The sequence below is a fragment of the Schistosoma mansoni genome, chromosome 4 (genome assembly GCF_000237925.1).
Source record: "Schistosoma mansoni strain Puerto Rico chromosome 4, complete genome".
Lineage (NCBI taxonomy): Eukaryota > Metazoa > Platyhelminthes > Trematoda > Strigeidida > Schistosomatidae > Schistosoma > Schistosoma mansoni.
In genome coordinates this window covers 9,839,272-9,851,884 of record NC_031498.1, presented here as the reverse complement: position 1 = coordinate 9,851,884, position 12,613 = coordinate 9,839,272, and the positions used below count along the sequence as shown (strand labels likewise).

Genomic DNA, 12,613 nt, shown 5'->3' with positions numbered 1-12,613 from the left:
CGCTATACGAATATATTGGTTAAGATAATAATTTATGAGTTCAGCTTTGACATAAATAGCGTACTAAAAACAAAATGGAAATATTTATCATGTATTAATATCAGTCAAATCACTTATTAGACTAGTTAATAACTACAAATATGAAATTTAGAAAAAGTCAGTTGGTTATAGTCAAAGTAGAATCTGGCACACATTTCTATCGGCTCAAGTTGCTAAACTACATTGACTTGAGGATATGAAATTTACAATATTAATATCAAGTTCAATTAATTGTGAAAGTAATCATATTGTGAAGGAACAAGCATTAAAAATATGGTTCATATAGACAGAAAGTAAGTAAATGTTTGAAGGAATATTCAAACTCAAGACTTGGAGTAAGATGAAGAATGAACTCACTTGTGTCACTTTGACCGATTCTGAGCCAATATGAGCCAATCTGGAGGTAATCCTGATAGCACATACTAACGATTGAAAAATTTCCTTTGTCTAAGCTGTATAGTTGTGTATTTTTAAGCCTGTTAGAGTCACTTTTTTAAGTAATGTAATTAGTTTAGTTAAAATAGAAGTTTTGTTTATAAAATATCTTATTCAATTTGAAATGATTTGGATTATCCTAGTGATATTTTAGATTGAACTTTGGTCAGTCCTGGTAGATGTATATGCACCATGTGCGGATTGCCTCGATATAGTCATTATGACACTAGTTGATATACAATAAATGGAACATGGCTAGCAGTGGAATCTAGGACGCTCGTCAGCTAAGTGGATGACGCTATGGAGTTTTAATCAGACGGAATTAAGTTCGAGTCCCGGAGTGCACATAAATTCTAGGATGAAAGTGCATGCAGCTGGTGAGTTCCAGATAAGACAGAACGCGCGTCCTAGATTCCATTGCTAGCCACATTCTATCTATTCTATATCCTATATCCTATGTTATGTTAGTCGAGTTATCTGTAACTGTTTACCATGGAAATATCCGCCGTAACACAATCTAACATACCGGATAAGAAACATAGTAATTGTGGACGTTAAGATTGAATATGAAATCTTTCGTGTGAATCTTACCATAAAATGCAGCACTAAATGAACGAAAAAATGACCGAAATTACTAGACACGATAAAGTTAGTGAACAATGCTAATAACCTAAGCCGTTAATCTATGTAAAACGTCAGGAATTATATTATAATTAATTTTAAATGGGATATAGAGAAATGAAGCTTAGAGCATAATATAAACTTTATATATCTCAAATATATATAGGTTTCTAATTAAAACAAATGATATCATAATTCAGTCTTTCTCTTTACATTATAGTTTATTCATTATTTATAATATCAATGTCTAACGGATATTTACCATGAGTTTCATCATTGCAATTAGTAATTTAGCTATTAAAAAAATGAATATTTGCAATTAAGCATTTAAATAACGTAATTTGAACACGAACAAAATGGCCAATTAACTATTTTGATTGTCGTTATGTTACATTATCAAACAACATTATAATTTGAAATGTAACATATACTAAATTATTAGTGAGATCATTGGATAGGAAATGTTTAAAACATGACAAGTCCATTTATTGCGAGAAATTGCGAATTATTTACGTAATATATATACATAACCTTTAATAATCAATTTGCATCTTCCACTGTATTCTGCAATCTGGACTGTCTTCTCGATTGGCCCCCCTGCTTTCAATGCAATGAAAATCTTCTCTCTGTCCGACAACTGTTGCAACTCCGACACCACGTTCCACTACGCACCACTTACAAACATCCATGTGAGTAGCGTTCACTACAAATATCCTTCTTCATTTTGGATTCTTTATTGCATTGAAATAACGTATAATTTATTCTATAAATACCTATGAACGATACCTATGAACCACCAATGATAACAGATTCATTTAGTCGTCACTTTTGAAGTCGTGAATTTTTTAATAGTACACCATCTCTATGTAAAAAGAAGCTAAAATGACTACCAAGTTTATTAGATTCCATAACCTTCCTTAATCCATTATAACCAAGTTTCTCTAGAAGAACCGCATGATTAGAGAAAGTTCTACTGATTGTAGTATTTTTAGCTTCTCAAACACACGTTAGTATTTGAATCTTATTTGTATCCAAACAATCGAATCTGACGATTAGCTCTTGTTAGTTTATTCATCAAAGTTTCAAACAAATAGAACCATCTTCGATGTCACCTAAGTATTTTTATTAAAACATAATTATAAATAACACTAAATAAGAATTATTCCTAATTCTATTCCAACTCATTCACTACGGATAATTAATTTTATTATTATAATTATCATAAGGGGTTTTGTGGAGATTTAGTATTTTCATAGTTGAAAGCGTGAGTCAATTGAAGCTATTACAGTTCCTTTTAACTCATAGATTTTAGGCGACTTCATATATACCAGTTACAGATCCATTATCTTTTAATAACCCTTAAATTTATCCCCTTTTTTGTTCGTTTGTTTGCTTTTTAACAAATGATTGAATAAGTAAATGTTTTCTTTTTAGTAGTATAGAAAAAAAATACATCATTTTAGCACATGCATGAAATATCTTTCTATTTTAAATTCACTTAGTATTGTTTGTTTGAATCTTCCCATTGATGTTTAGAACTGCAACTGGTCAGTCTCTAATTGGCATATGTGCATACTGTGCGTATTGCCTCGATATAGCCTTATTTCACAAGCATTGTAAGCAAAGATGGATTCTATTTTGATTACTATACATTGTATTTGTGATGATTGAAAATAGTATATAAAAAAATATTAATTTATATTTAAATTTTTGTTACAATAAACTGAAATGAATGAATTAAAGTAACAAAAATTGTCTACAAATTTCTACCAATCAACAATACTCTAATAATTTATCACCATGATTACCGACACAAATTATATGGATACATGAAAATAATTTTTTTTGGGGGGGGGTAGATGAAAAATAGAAAAAAAAGAAGAGAATTCTGTCATTTGTCAGCAAAATAAATTTCTAGTTTACTGATATCAAATTTTTTCTAAAAAGTTGCTTCAACATAACTAATTTATTATTATTAATTAAATTTGTTTCTTTGAAACAATGTGAATGATATGAGTAAAAAAACAACTTCAGTTTTTAGTGGAGTTTTTTAGTAAATATCTTTGGGATTAAATTGAAGTTAGATATTAACACCATTGGTTGCTGGCTCAATGGTGTAGAGGTTAGGAGTTAGCGCGCGTGATCGAAGGTTCTAGGTTCGCGTTTCACGTGTGGGATCGTGGATGCGCACTACTGAACAGTCACATGCTAGAACGAAACAGATATCCAAACCTTTCAGATTTTCAATGGTGGTCTAGTTTGGATCGACTTATGAATTCAACCGTTAAATTAGAATGGTTGTTACATAATAACGAAAATTAATTAAGCTAGAAAGGAAAATATTCATGAGATTAATTAAATGTATAGTTCTTTAAAATTACTTTATTTCTCATATTTAAGGAATTTGGGATTCGTTTTATGAACTTGTCGACATTCATGTGTATTGTTCTTTTATGATGACACTAAGATACACTGTTTGATTAGTTACTAATACAGATAAAGTGCTTTTCGCTTGTTGAATGTTGTGTTAATAATGTTCAAATAAATCAGTTGATTATTTAAAATAACTGATCATTAAGAAATGAAGAATATGATATTGTCCAGTCATTCATGGTGATCGAATCTTATCGATCAAGTTACAATGTGATCACTAGTTTTAAACTTGAAATACAGATCCAACGGGTTCTCGCTGATTTGCTCTATCTGACATTATATAGGTGTAAAAGCACTTTTATCAACTCTATAAATATTGTACAGTTTATAACGCACGGCTATTTTCCAATTTTCTTAATAAAACCTTTTTTATCCCGTTTTGTCCAATGAAATAATTAGTTTTAAAATGGTAATTATTGGTTACCGATTTCTGACAAGTGACATAAAATGTAAATATAACCCAACTGATCACCTTTTCTTCAAACTATGAACGTAAGTGACTTACACAGTACTAGCTATATTGTTGCGAACGTTGTTACAGACAACGATAATGTGTTCTTGAGTACGCTGTATCTGGTAGAGTTCCAGTCGCAAAAGTGTTCCCTAACACATGAGCACATATTTTCAAAAACAAGTTAACCAATCACTTATATTTTAATTTCTTTAATCATACCCTGAAAATGTTCACGACTAAGGGTCAGGAATTAAAATAACCTTACAATAAATGTCAACCGTTTACTACTGTCATGTTTACTGACGAGAGAGACAAGTCGAAAAATAAACAATTTAAATAACCTACTTGATAAAATATCTGATTTGATAATCACAAACATATGTGTCATAGATAAGTTTATAAACACACAAATAGGATGTGTGATCAATACCATTATCATTAATACTTCGATGTTTATTTCACAAGCAACCGATTAATGAAATTATCTTTAATCTCCCAATATGTTCGATGACAACTTACCAAGTGGGACAAAGCATATGAGAAAGTAACGATAAAATATTATGACAAGGTTTAGTATTAATCCAGATTGTCAACTGCTCTTCTGAGTGCAAAACTTGTTTATTTTCTAAGTTACAAGAGAAATAGTATAACAATTTGCAAACAACTGAGCATTAGGTCTTCATAGATGAAATACCTAGTGTATAAATCATAAGGCAAAAATATCAGAAGTGTTCATAACTCTTTTTTTTAAACTGTTATTACTTTTCATGAATCAAAATATATTTTATCAAACTTCCCTGGTTTGAGTAGACTTAACTGATAGAAAGTCTAGATATAGAGCGAAATAATATGATCAGTATATGGCTTTCAGTAAAATTCAGCAAGCTTGGTTCATTCTCTTCGCGATTAGTTAGTAGGATTTAGCCGATATCTTTCATTTGAGATGGCCAGTAGGTTATACCCTGAACTATTCAGTCTAGTCAGTAGTTTGTTCGGAATGTGTAGGAGTATTTTCAAATGTTTATGATTATAGGGTAGAATATCTTTTTGGTTATAACGTATGTAGTATTTGTTGTGTATGACAATTGTTCCAGTTCGTTAAAGTTGTGATAAAATAACAATAAATCTCTAAAATCAAAATACTGATACAAAATGAACTTAGATGAATGTCTGTTGAAAGGAAGAGTGTCTTGATAACGAAATGTGTCTATTTTCAATAAAAAAGAACATTTATATGTAAACCATGCATCATACAAATAAATATCATCAAAAATCACTTGAGGTATTATACATTGATATGACATTAAAACTCACTTGGCAATAAAACTATAATTTGAATGTTATGCTAGATTCTTATCCATGATGTTACTTCAATCTTGATAGTCAATCTATCATCAAAATGCATCCTCTCAAAATCCATATGAAATGACATATTTGAATAAAATATTGCTTAAATCTCGAAACGTATTTTCTTGTTGTAAAGTGATTGATTCATTTTGCTAAGACGTGTTTACTTTAACTGATTCAAGATATCTATTCAATTAACAAAAGTCACGTAAAAATAGGGGAATTATGATAAGAGACACTTGAATAACATAAAGCATATAAAACTCAAAAAAATTTCATGTATATTATCAGTTTAGTTCCGTTGTTTTTACATTCCCATTCTGTATTTGTAATAAAGCTTTTCCTTGCGTGAGCATACCTTTCAAGTTTCTTGCATGTGCTAATTGGAAAGTATATAATATAAGCTCAATAATCTGAATGTTTCAAATAATCAATAAACGAGTTCGTATTAGCAAGTATCTAGGTATTCCGAGATATATTAATCACTGGGTAATCGTTTCCTCATAATACTATTTATTGCAAAGATGTTTTGATCCCATTATATTTAAACTATAACTATATAGCTTAATGATATTGACTTATGTATGATATAAGTATATTGGAAATGAAAGAAACAAGTTTTTCTCTGTTTTATTACATCATCCTCTAGGTAATCCTTTGTTAATAAACATTCAGATTCAAACTAAAACCATTCATTATTGAAAAAAAAATTAGAAAAAAATGGTTGGAACATCACAAAGTCCTGGTAAACCCGGTGATTTAATCTGCCTATGTATTGGTGGCCGATTATTTGTAACTAGAAGAGCTACACTTTATCGATTACCAGACAGTCGACTTTATTTAATTGCCACGCCAGGAATCAGTAATCCAGAGTCGAATATAAATTACACCAATTCATTTAATGGAGGCGAAGATTTTATCAAATCAATGAATGGGAAAAAATCTGAAAGTCCTTCCAAATATTTATCACAATCACAAACATCTGGGTAAATAATTTGAAATGGACCCAATGATGGGCGCTTTAATACGGGGAAGCATCAATTCTTCCTGATAATATAGCATCAATGGTTGCAGGAAATATGAATTTGCAGTCAGCTTCGTCAATATGCCGAAATCGTGGTTCTGGTTTTACTAATCCAATAGTGAATCCATCTCATGGAATTGATTTATATCAATCATCATCAAATAAATCTGTCCCATTGTTATCACCAACATCAACCAATCAATTTACCCAATTGTCTAATTCACCTATAATGACAACACCTCCAATTGTTTATTTTTATGATCGTGATCCAGAAATATTTCGTTTCGTATTAGATTATTATAGAACTGGAGAATTACATTTACCATCAAGTATATGTGGTCCATTTGTACGTAAAGAGTTAATATTTTGGGGTATTGATGAAGCATTAATTGGTCCTTGTTGTATGCCTGCTTATATGAGATATGATGAGGAGAAACGTACAAAAAATACATTATTTCGTGATTGTTTTGAAGATATCGATTCAATGCAAAATCTTGTCAAATTTTCTAGAGGATGGAAAAAATGGCGATATAGAATGTGGTTATTTATGGATCATCCATCTTCGTCTTTAGCTGCTAAGGTAACTACTACTGATATGTTTATTATTAATTCACATTTCCCACTATATATATATATATATATATATATATATATATATATGGTATTGTCTCATAAGTCGGTAGTAAACTGTCAAATTCATGTTTTCTATTCTTAGTTAAAGTTCCCACACTACTCTAAATTCTTTCAAAGTTATATTCAAGAATTTCGCTAGTAGAAAGTTGTTAAGTTTGTAAATAGCCTTATTCCCAAGGTTTGACCAGCTGAAAAAAACTGCCAGAAATCTTAGTCTATCGAACTGCTGTTTTGTTCTAGTTAATTATTTCTAAAAGTTTGATCCATTTTCTATCATACTTAGTTTGGCATTCAAAACACCAAAGTCTGGTAGCAAACATTACAGTGTTCATTCACTGGTTCATAATAGTAAAATTACCGTTTCTTATTTGTGAAATAACTACAACTTCATCCTACACGAATGATAATAACCATAGATAAACGATTCTCACTACAAATACGAAAGACTAATTTTTATTTCAGCATAACTATTTTATACTATTCATTTATATAAGTAGTAAAGAAACATTAAGCAAGACTAAACTATTTTTGATATATTTCCATTTGAACTAATTTTGTAAGCTAACTTATTACCTCTTAAACTTAAGTAGATGATATTATCTTCTTTTTTTTGTTGAAAATTTAACTATTAGACATAATTTACTGATTCCCTACCTATCCATACTTTGAAAATGTAATCAATAGAGTCTATATGGATTTTGGCTTCAAATTTATTAAACATTGTTTAATTGTCAAGATAGTTAGATATTACAATTAAGGAATATGATAATAATAATAACATTACTCATAATAGTAAATATATATCTTTATTGTTATTAAGTAGTATACAGTAACTTGATCAAATAAGTTTTACATTCATATATATGTAAAATGGATACATTTGGCAAAAAGAAAAATAATAAAGAAACTCACTTTTGTTTATAGAAGAATAATTCATAATCAATAATTATAAAGTAAAAAAGAAAAAAAACTTATAAATAGATCAAGTTTCTGATCGGAAAAAACAAAGAATTAATTCACTTTCTTTAATTGTATTCATCGATATATTATCTTTAAAGGTTAGAATTTGGATTTTGTTCGAAAGATCTAGACAATTCAATGCTTGTATTATATATAAATATATATATTCTCTAAATGAAAGTCTATCAGTGACATTCTACTGTGGGAGAGAACAAACCAGATTTCAGCGGAGGAAGAAATCAGGAAGAAGCGTTGAAAGTGAATAGGACACACATTGAGGAAATCACCCAACTGTGTCACATGGCAAGCCCGTTACATGGAGTCCTGAAGTCTAAAGGAAAAGTGGTAGACCAAAAAACACATTACGTTGAGAAATGAAGACAGACATGAGAAGAATGAACAAAAATTGGATGGAAATAGAAAGGAAGACCCAGGACAGAGTGGGTTGGAGAATGTTAGTCGGCGGCCTATACTCTATTGGGAGTAACAGGCATAAGTAAAGTAAAAAATGAAAGCAGCAAATTCACACCTTCGATATAAAAAATAATTAAAAAGTGTGATGGATTAGTGAGGCTCAATTACTTGAATTATAAACACTACCTTGCATCTTATTTCGTTTGTCCAGTTAAGTTATTTTAATATAGGCCATCATTCAAAGTTGAATACATTTAGAGAATAACTGTTAAACGAACTGAACGAGCCTCACTTGAATTTGATAAAGACTTTATTTAAAAAAGTAGACTTTAATAAAGAGAATGTATTCGTTTTATTTTAGTTTCTGCACTAGTTATATAACTAATAAAATCTCTAGAGATGAGTTATGGTTTTCTTAGACAATTTTAGCAATTAAATTATAATCTATTTTCGTATTGAATTAAATAACTAATTTATTCGTTTACTCCTATTGTTTTGTCTATGTAGCAAACATACTAATTATCCTAGAATAACTGATAATCAAATCTATAGAAAACACTTCGACAATTAGAAGAGACAAAAAATTAACAACCCTATTTGTAAATTCACTTAGTATTGTTTGTTTGAATCTACCCATTGATGTTTAGGACTGCAACTGGTCAATCTCTTATTGACACATGTGCGTACTGTGCGTATTGCCTCGATATTGCCTTAATTCACAAGCATTATAAGCAAAGATGGATAGTGGCTAGCAGTGGAATGCAGGACGCGCGTTTCGTCCTATTTGGGACTCATCAGCTGGATGTACCTGCATCTCAGAGTTGCTGTTCACTCTGGGACTCGAAACCAGTACCTTTCGCTTCAAACGCCATCGTTGAGGAGTCCGAAATGGGACGAAACGCGCGTCCTGGATTCCACTGCTAGCCACTATCCATCATTGCTTATAATGCCTGTTTGTAAATATTCAAAGAGTAACCTTTACTTAAATGAATGAATAGCTATTCTTTAATAAGACATAGGTTTTAATGGGCATATCTGAAATAAAGCTCAAATATGACTGACTAACGCTTATCTAATTTTTGAAGAGAGCATAATTCCTTGATTACATAAAATAGCTAACTCACCTGGTTTTCTGAATTAATATTCAAGTATTTCATATATATGAAAATATTTGCTTGATATATGCAATTGAAATGAGCATTTTGTTAATAACTAAATACTTGACAGAGTAACTTATTGTGAACATTAAATACATGAATAATCATTTTGTGGTCAAATTCATCGAAATTGAGCTTATATTGAATTAATTCAGTAAGCTGTCTCATTCAGATCATTTAATTCTCGTTTATGATGGAGATTTGTTCTCTGACCAAACCATCCAGTTAAGCGAACAAAACTCCATCAAATTCATCCACTTGTGCTACAATTCTTCTCTGCCATCTCAATTTCCGTTTAACTCATTAACTGAATGATGTGTATACTGAAAATGTTAGTATATCTTTGTTGAACTTATACTGTAAAGTGGAAATATCTCTGACTAACATCATAAAAATAATTGGACACAGTAGTCTAAACATAATAATTTCCAAAAGAGAATGTAACAAAACATCAGAGCTATTGGGTGAATTTTTGAAAGTCAGATAAAGAAACCTTTAAAATGGGCTGAACATGTTATTCACCGATAGCATTGGTTTAAAATTACACAATATCAGTGTATTTTCACCTATCAAAATGTTGACCTACTGGCTACCGACAAAGTATCAGAATAATATCGCTCCTGCTGTAAAAACCACCAAGTTCTGGTGGTTTTAGCTCAATTTGGGATGAGCATTAGTGATACGTTATAAGTTTAAATTAAAATGATAGTTTGTTACATAAATATTTTATGATTGAAAGACTATTCTTATAATTAAGTTTGTGTTTACCTTGAACTAAATCTGTTACACATCTCCCATTTTTTTTAATATACACTCATAACACAAGAATAATTTAACAAGTATTTTAGGTCAGTTACTTGTTACTGATTACTATTTACTAATCACTTAAAATGAAATCAATGGAATTAAGGGCAAAAACATATTTAATTAAAGTTTTAGGTTATTCAAATCAATTGAATGAAATACCTGTCAACATGTCAAAAATAGAGAAAGAAATTTAAATTTGATATAATTATAAGATATAGTGTTGATTTTGTAGTACAGTCAATTGATTCTAAACAATAATGTCATTTAAAGCTTATTTTCAACCCTACCCCCTTCCTATTGTTTGTTTGTTTTTTGTAACTGGGGTATGAATCTATAGCTCTCGATAAGAAGTATACTAATTCTCTCTGTATGATTAAATTAATTCTAAGAATTCTGAAGAAATTTATGTGTTTTTGTAACAAAATTACATTTCATGAACAATTTTTTTCCTGAGAACTGCTTTGACAAACGCTCATAAACATTATAGGTATCATTATCAAGGTTTGATTTGATGATTCCGAATAAATTGAACATTGAGTCGATTGTTCTAAATAAAATAATATGTTTGTAATACTCCAACGAGTAGAAAAATTAGATTTTCTGATGTTTCGTTACTCACTGTAAGCCACTCCTTCAGAGAATAAATAACCTAATTAGAATTAATCCAAGTTTTAATAGTACAACAGAACAATAAGAATACTAAGTGATCAAACAAAAAACAGGTCTGAATAAATCAATGTCATATCATTTCGGTCAAGGTGATTCATAAGTGACATGTATGTAAATGTGCACTGTTAAGGATGAAAATTGTGTTACTTTTATGGTGAGAAAGGATAGAGTTCAATTTGTAAGGTGAATTGTAAGGTGAATTGTAAATAATATAATACTGGGTGGCTAGGATAGATAATCCAAGTTGGATGTATGGTAAGGCCTTCATAAACGTTGAAAACGGAAGTGCTTGAATAATCTAACTACTTAGCAGAAATTATGTAACACTTCATGACCCATGAAATGTGATCGGTTGAATTTATAAATACTTAGTTTTAGTGTAACATAAATATATCACGATTGTTGACTATCGATATAAAAGTATTTCTGGCGAGACTATAATTTATGAACGAGCCAATCAGGTATAAGATAACAGGTGTTGGACTTTAGAGCGAAATTCACTCATCTGCTTGGCTAAATAGAGTTTTGCCATTATAGCTGATGTCAGTTCGTGATGAAAACTCTAAATCTAATTCTTAATGCTAACCATCAACTGTAAATCACAATTGTAATTCCTCACACTGGTTTATAACCACCATTTGGTCCTAGTTATTAGGTGGACACTCTCAAGGTCACTTTAGTGTCACTCAAAGGTCGTCCATAAATTATAGTCTTACCGTATTTCTCTATGAAAACACTTTTGGAGTGATTCTTTTAAATAGACTGTAGTTAAGATGTAAATTTGATATCGAACGGAAGCATTGAATCAGATTTTCAAAATTAACTGGTTCACAATGTCTAGTACTCAAAGGATTTGACACTTAAATCAAATTATCTTAAAATCGATGCGGAATTTGGCCCCTAAATGACTCATTTATTTTGTAATTTTTTACACTTGTCTATTGTTGAAGTTAAAGCTTCAATATCCATGCAATCCACTCAGGACACGCATTTACTAACTAAGGCTGACCAATATTCAGTCAAGAATATTAAAGACAGGATGATTAAAAACCATTGCAAATTAAATTTAATTTAAACCATTTGCATAAGTGAATATCTACCTGGAATCAGTAGCTCAATGGATAATAAGTTTGAGTTGCAATAGTAATATTACCACCAGGATGCTAATTAATCCAGCTAATGAATCCCAACAAGGGCAAAACCTGTGTGATAAATTCTACCGCTTGTTATTACCCAACATCATTAGTAACTCACTTCTTGATATTGTCTCTAAATGCGATTCGTTATCGATCAATTCACTGGTGTTTGTTATGATTTATGCAATAACAGTGTAACATATTGTATTCTTCACTCTATCCTTAATTATAAACATAACATGAAAATTCACTTCGTATTACTTGTTTGGATCTTCCCATCGATTTTGTTAGGACTGCATCTGGTCAGTCTCTATTTGGCATATGTGCATACTGTGCGTATTGCCTCGATATACCTTAATTCACCTTAATTCGAGATGCAGGTACATCCAGCTGACGAGTCCCAAATAGGACGAAACGCGCGTCCTGGATTCCACTGCTAGCCACTATCCATCTCTGCTAACCATGCTTATGAATTAAGGTATAT

At 30.5% G+C, this 12,613-nt stretch overlaps 1 protein-coding gene across 1 annotated transcript; it reads left to right on the top strand.

Moving 5' to 3' along the window:
* Window positions 1-6,393: 6,393 nt before the first annotated feature.
* Smp_156640 (putative voltage-gated potassium channel) lies at window positions 6,394-8,678 on the top strand (the record flags this gene model as incomplete). The annotated part of the gene is made up of 2 exons (XM_018796768.1): window positions 6,394-6,933; window positions 8,619-8,678. The coding sequence occupies 2 exons, from the start codon at window positions 6,394-6,396 to the stop codon at window positions 8,676-8,678; spliced, it is 600 nt and encodes a 199-aa protein (XP_018651877.1).
* Between the last annotated feature and the right edge of the window lie 3,935 nt (window positions 8,679-12,613).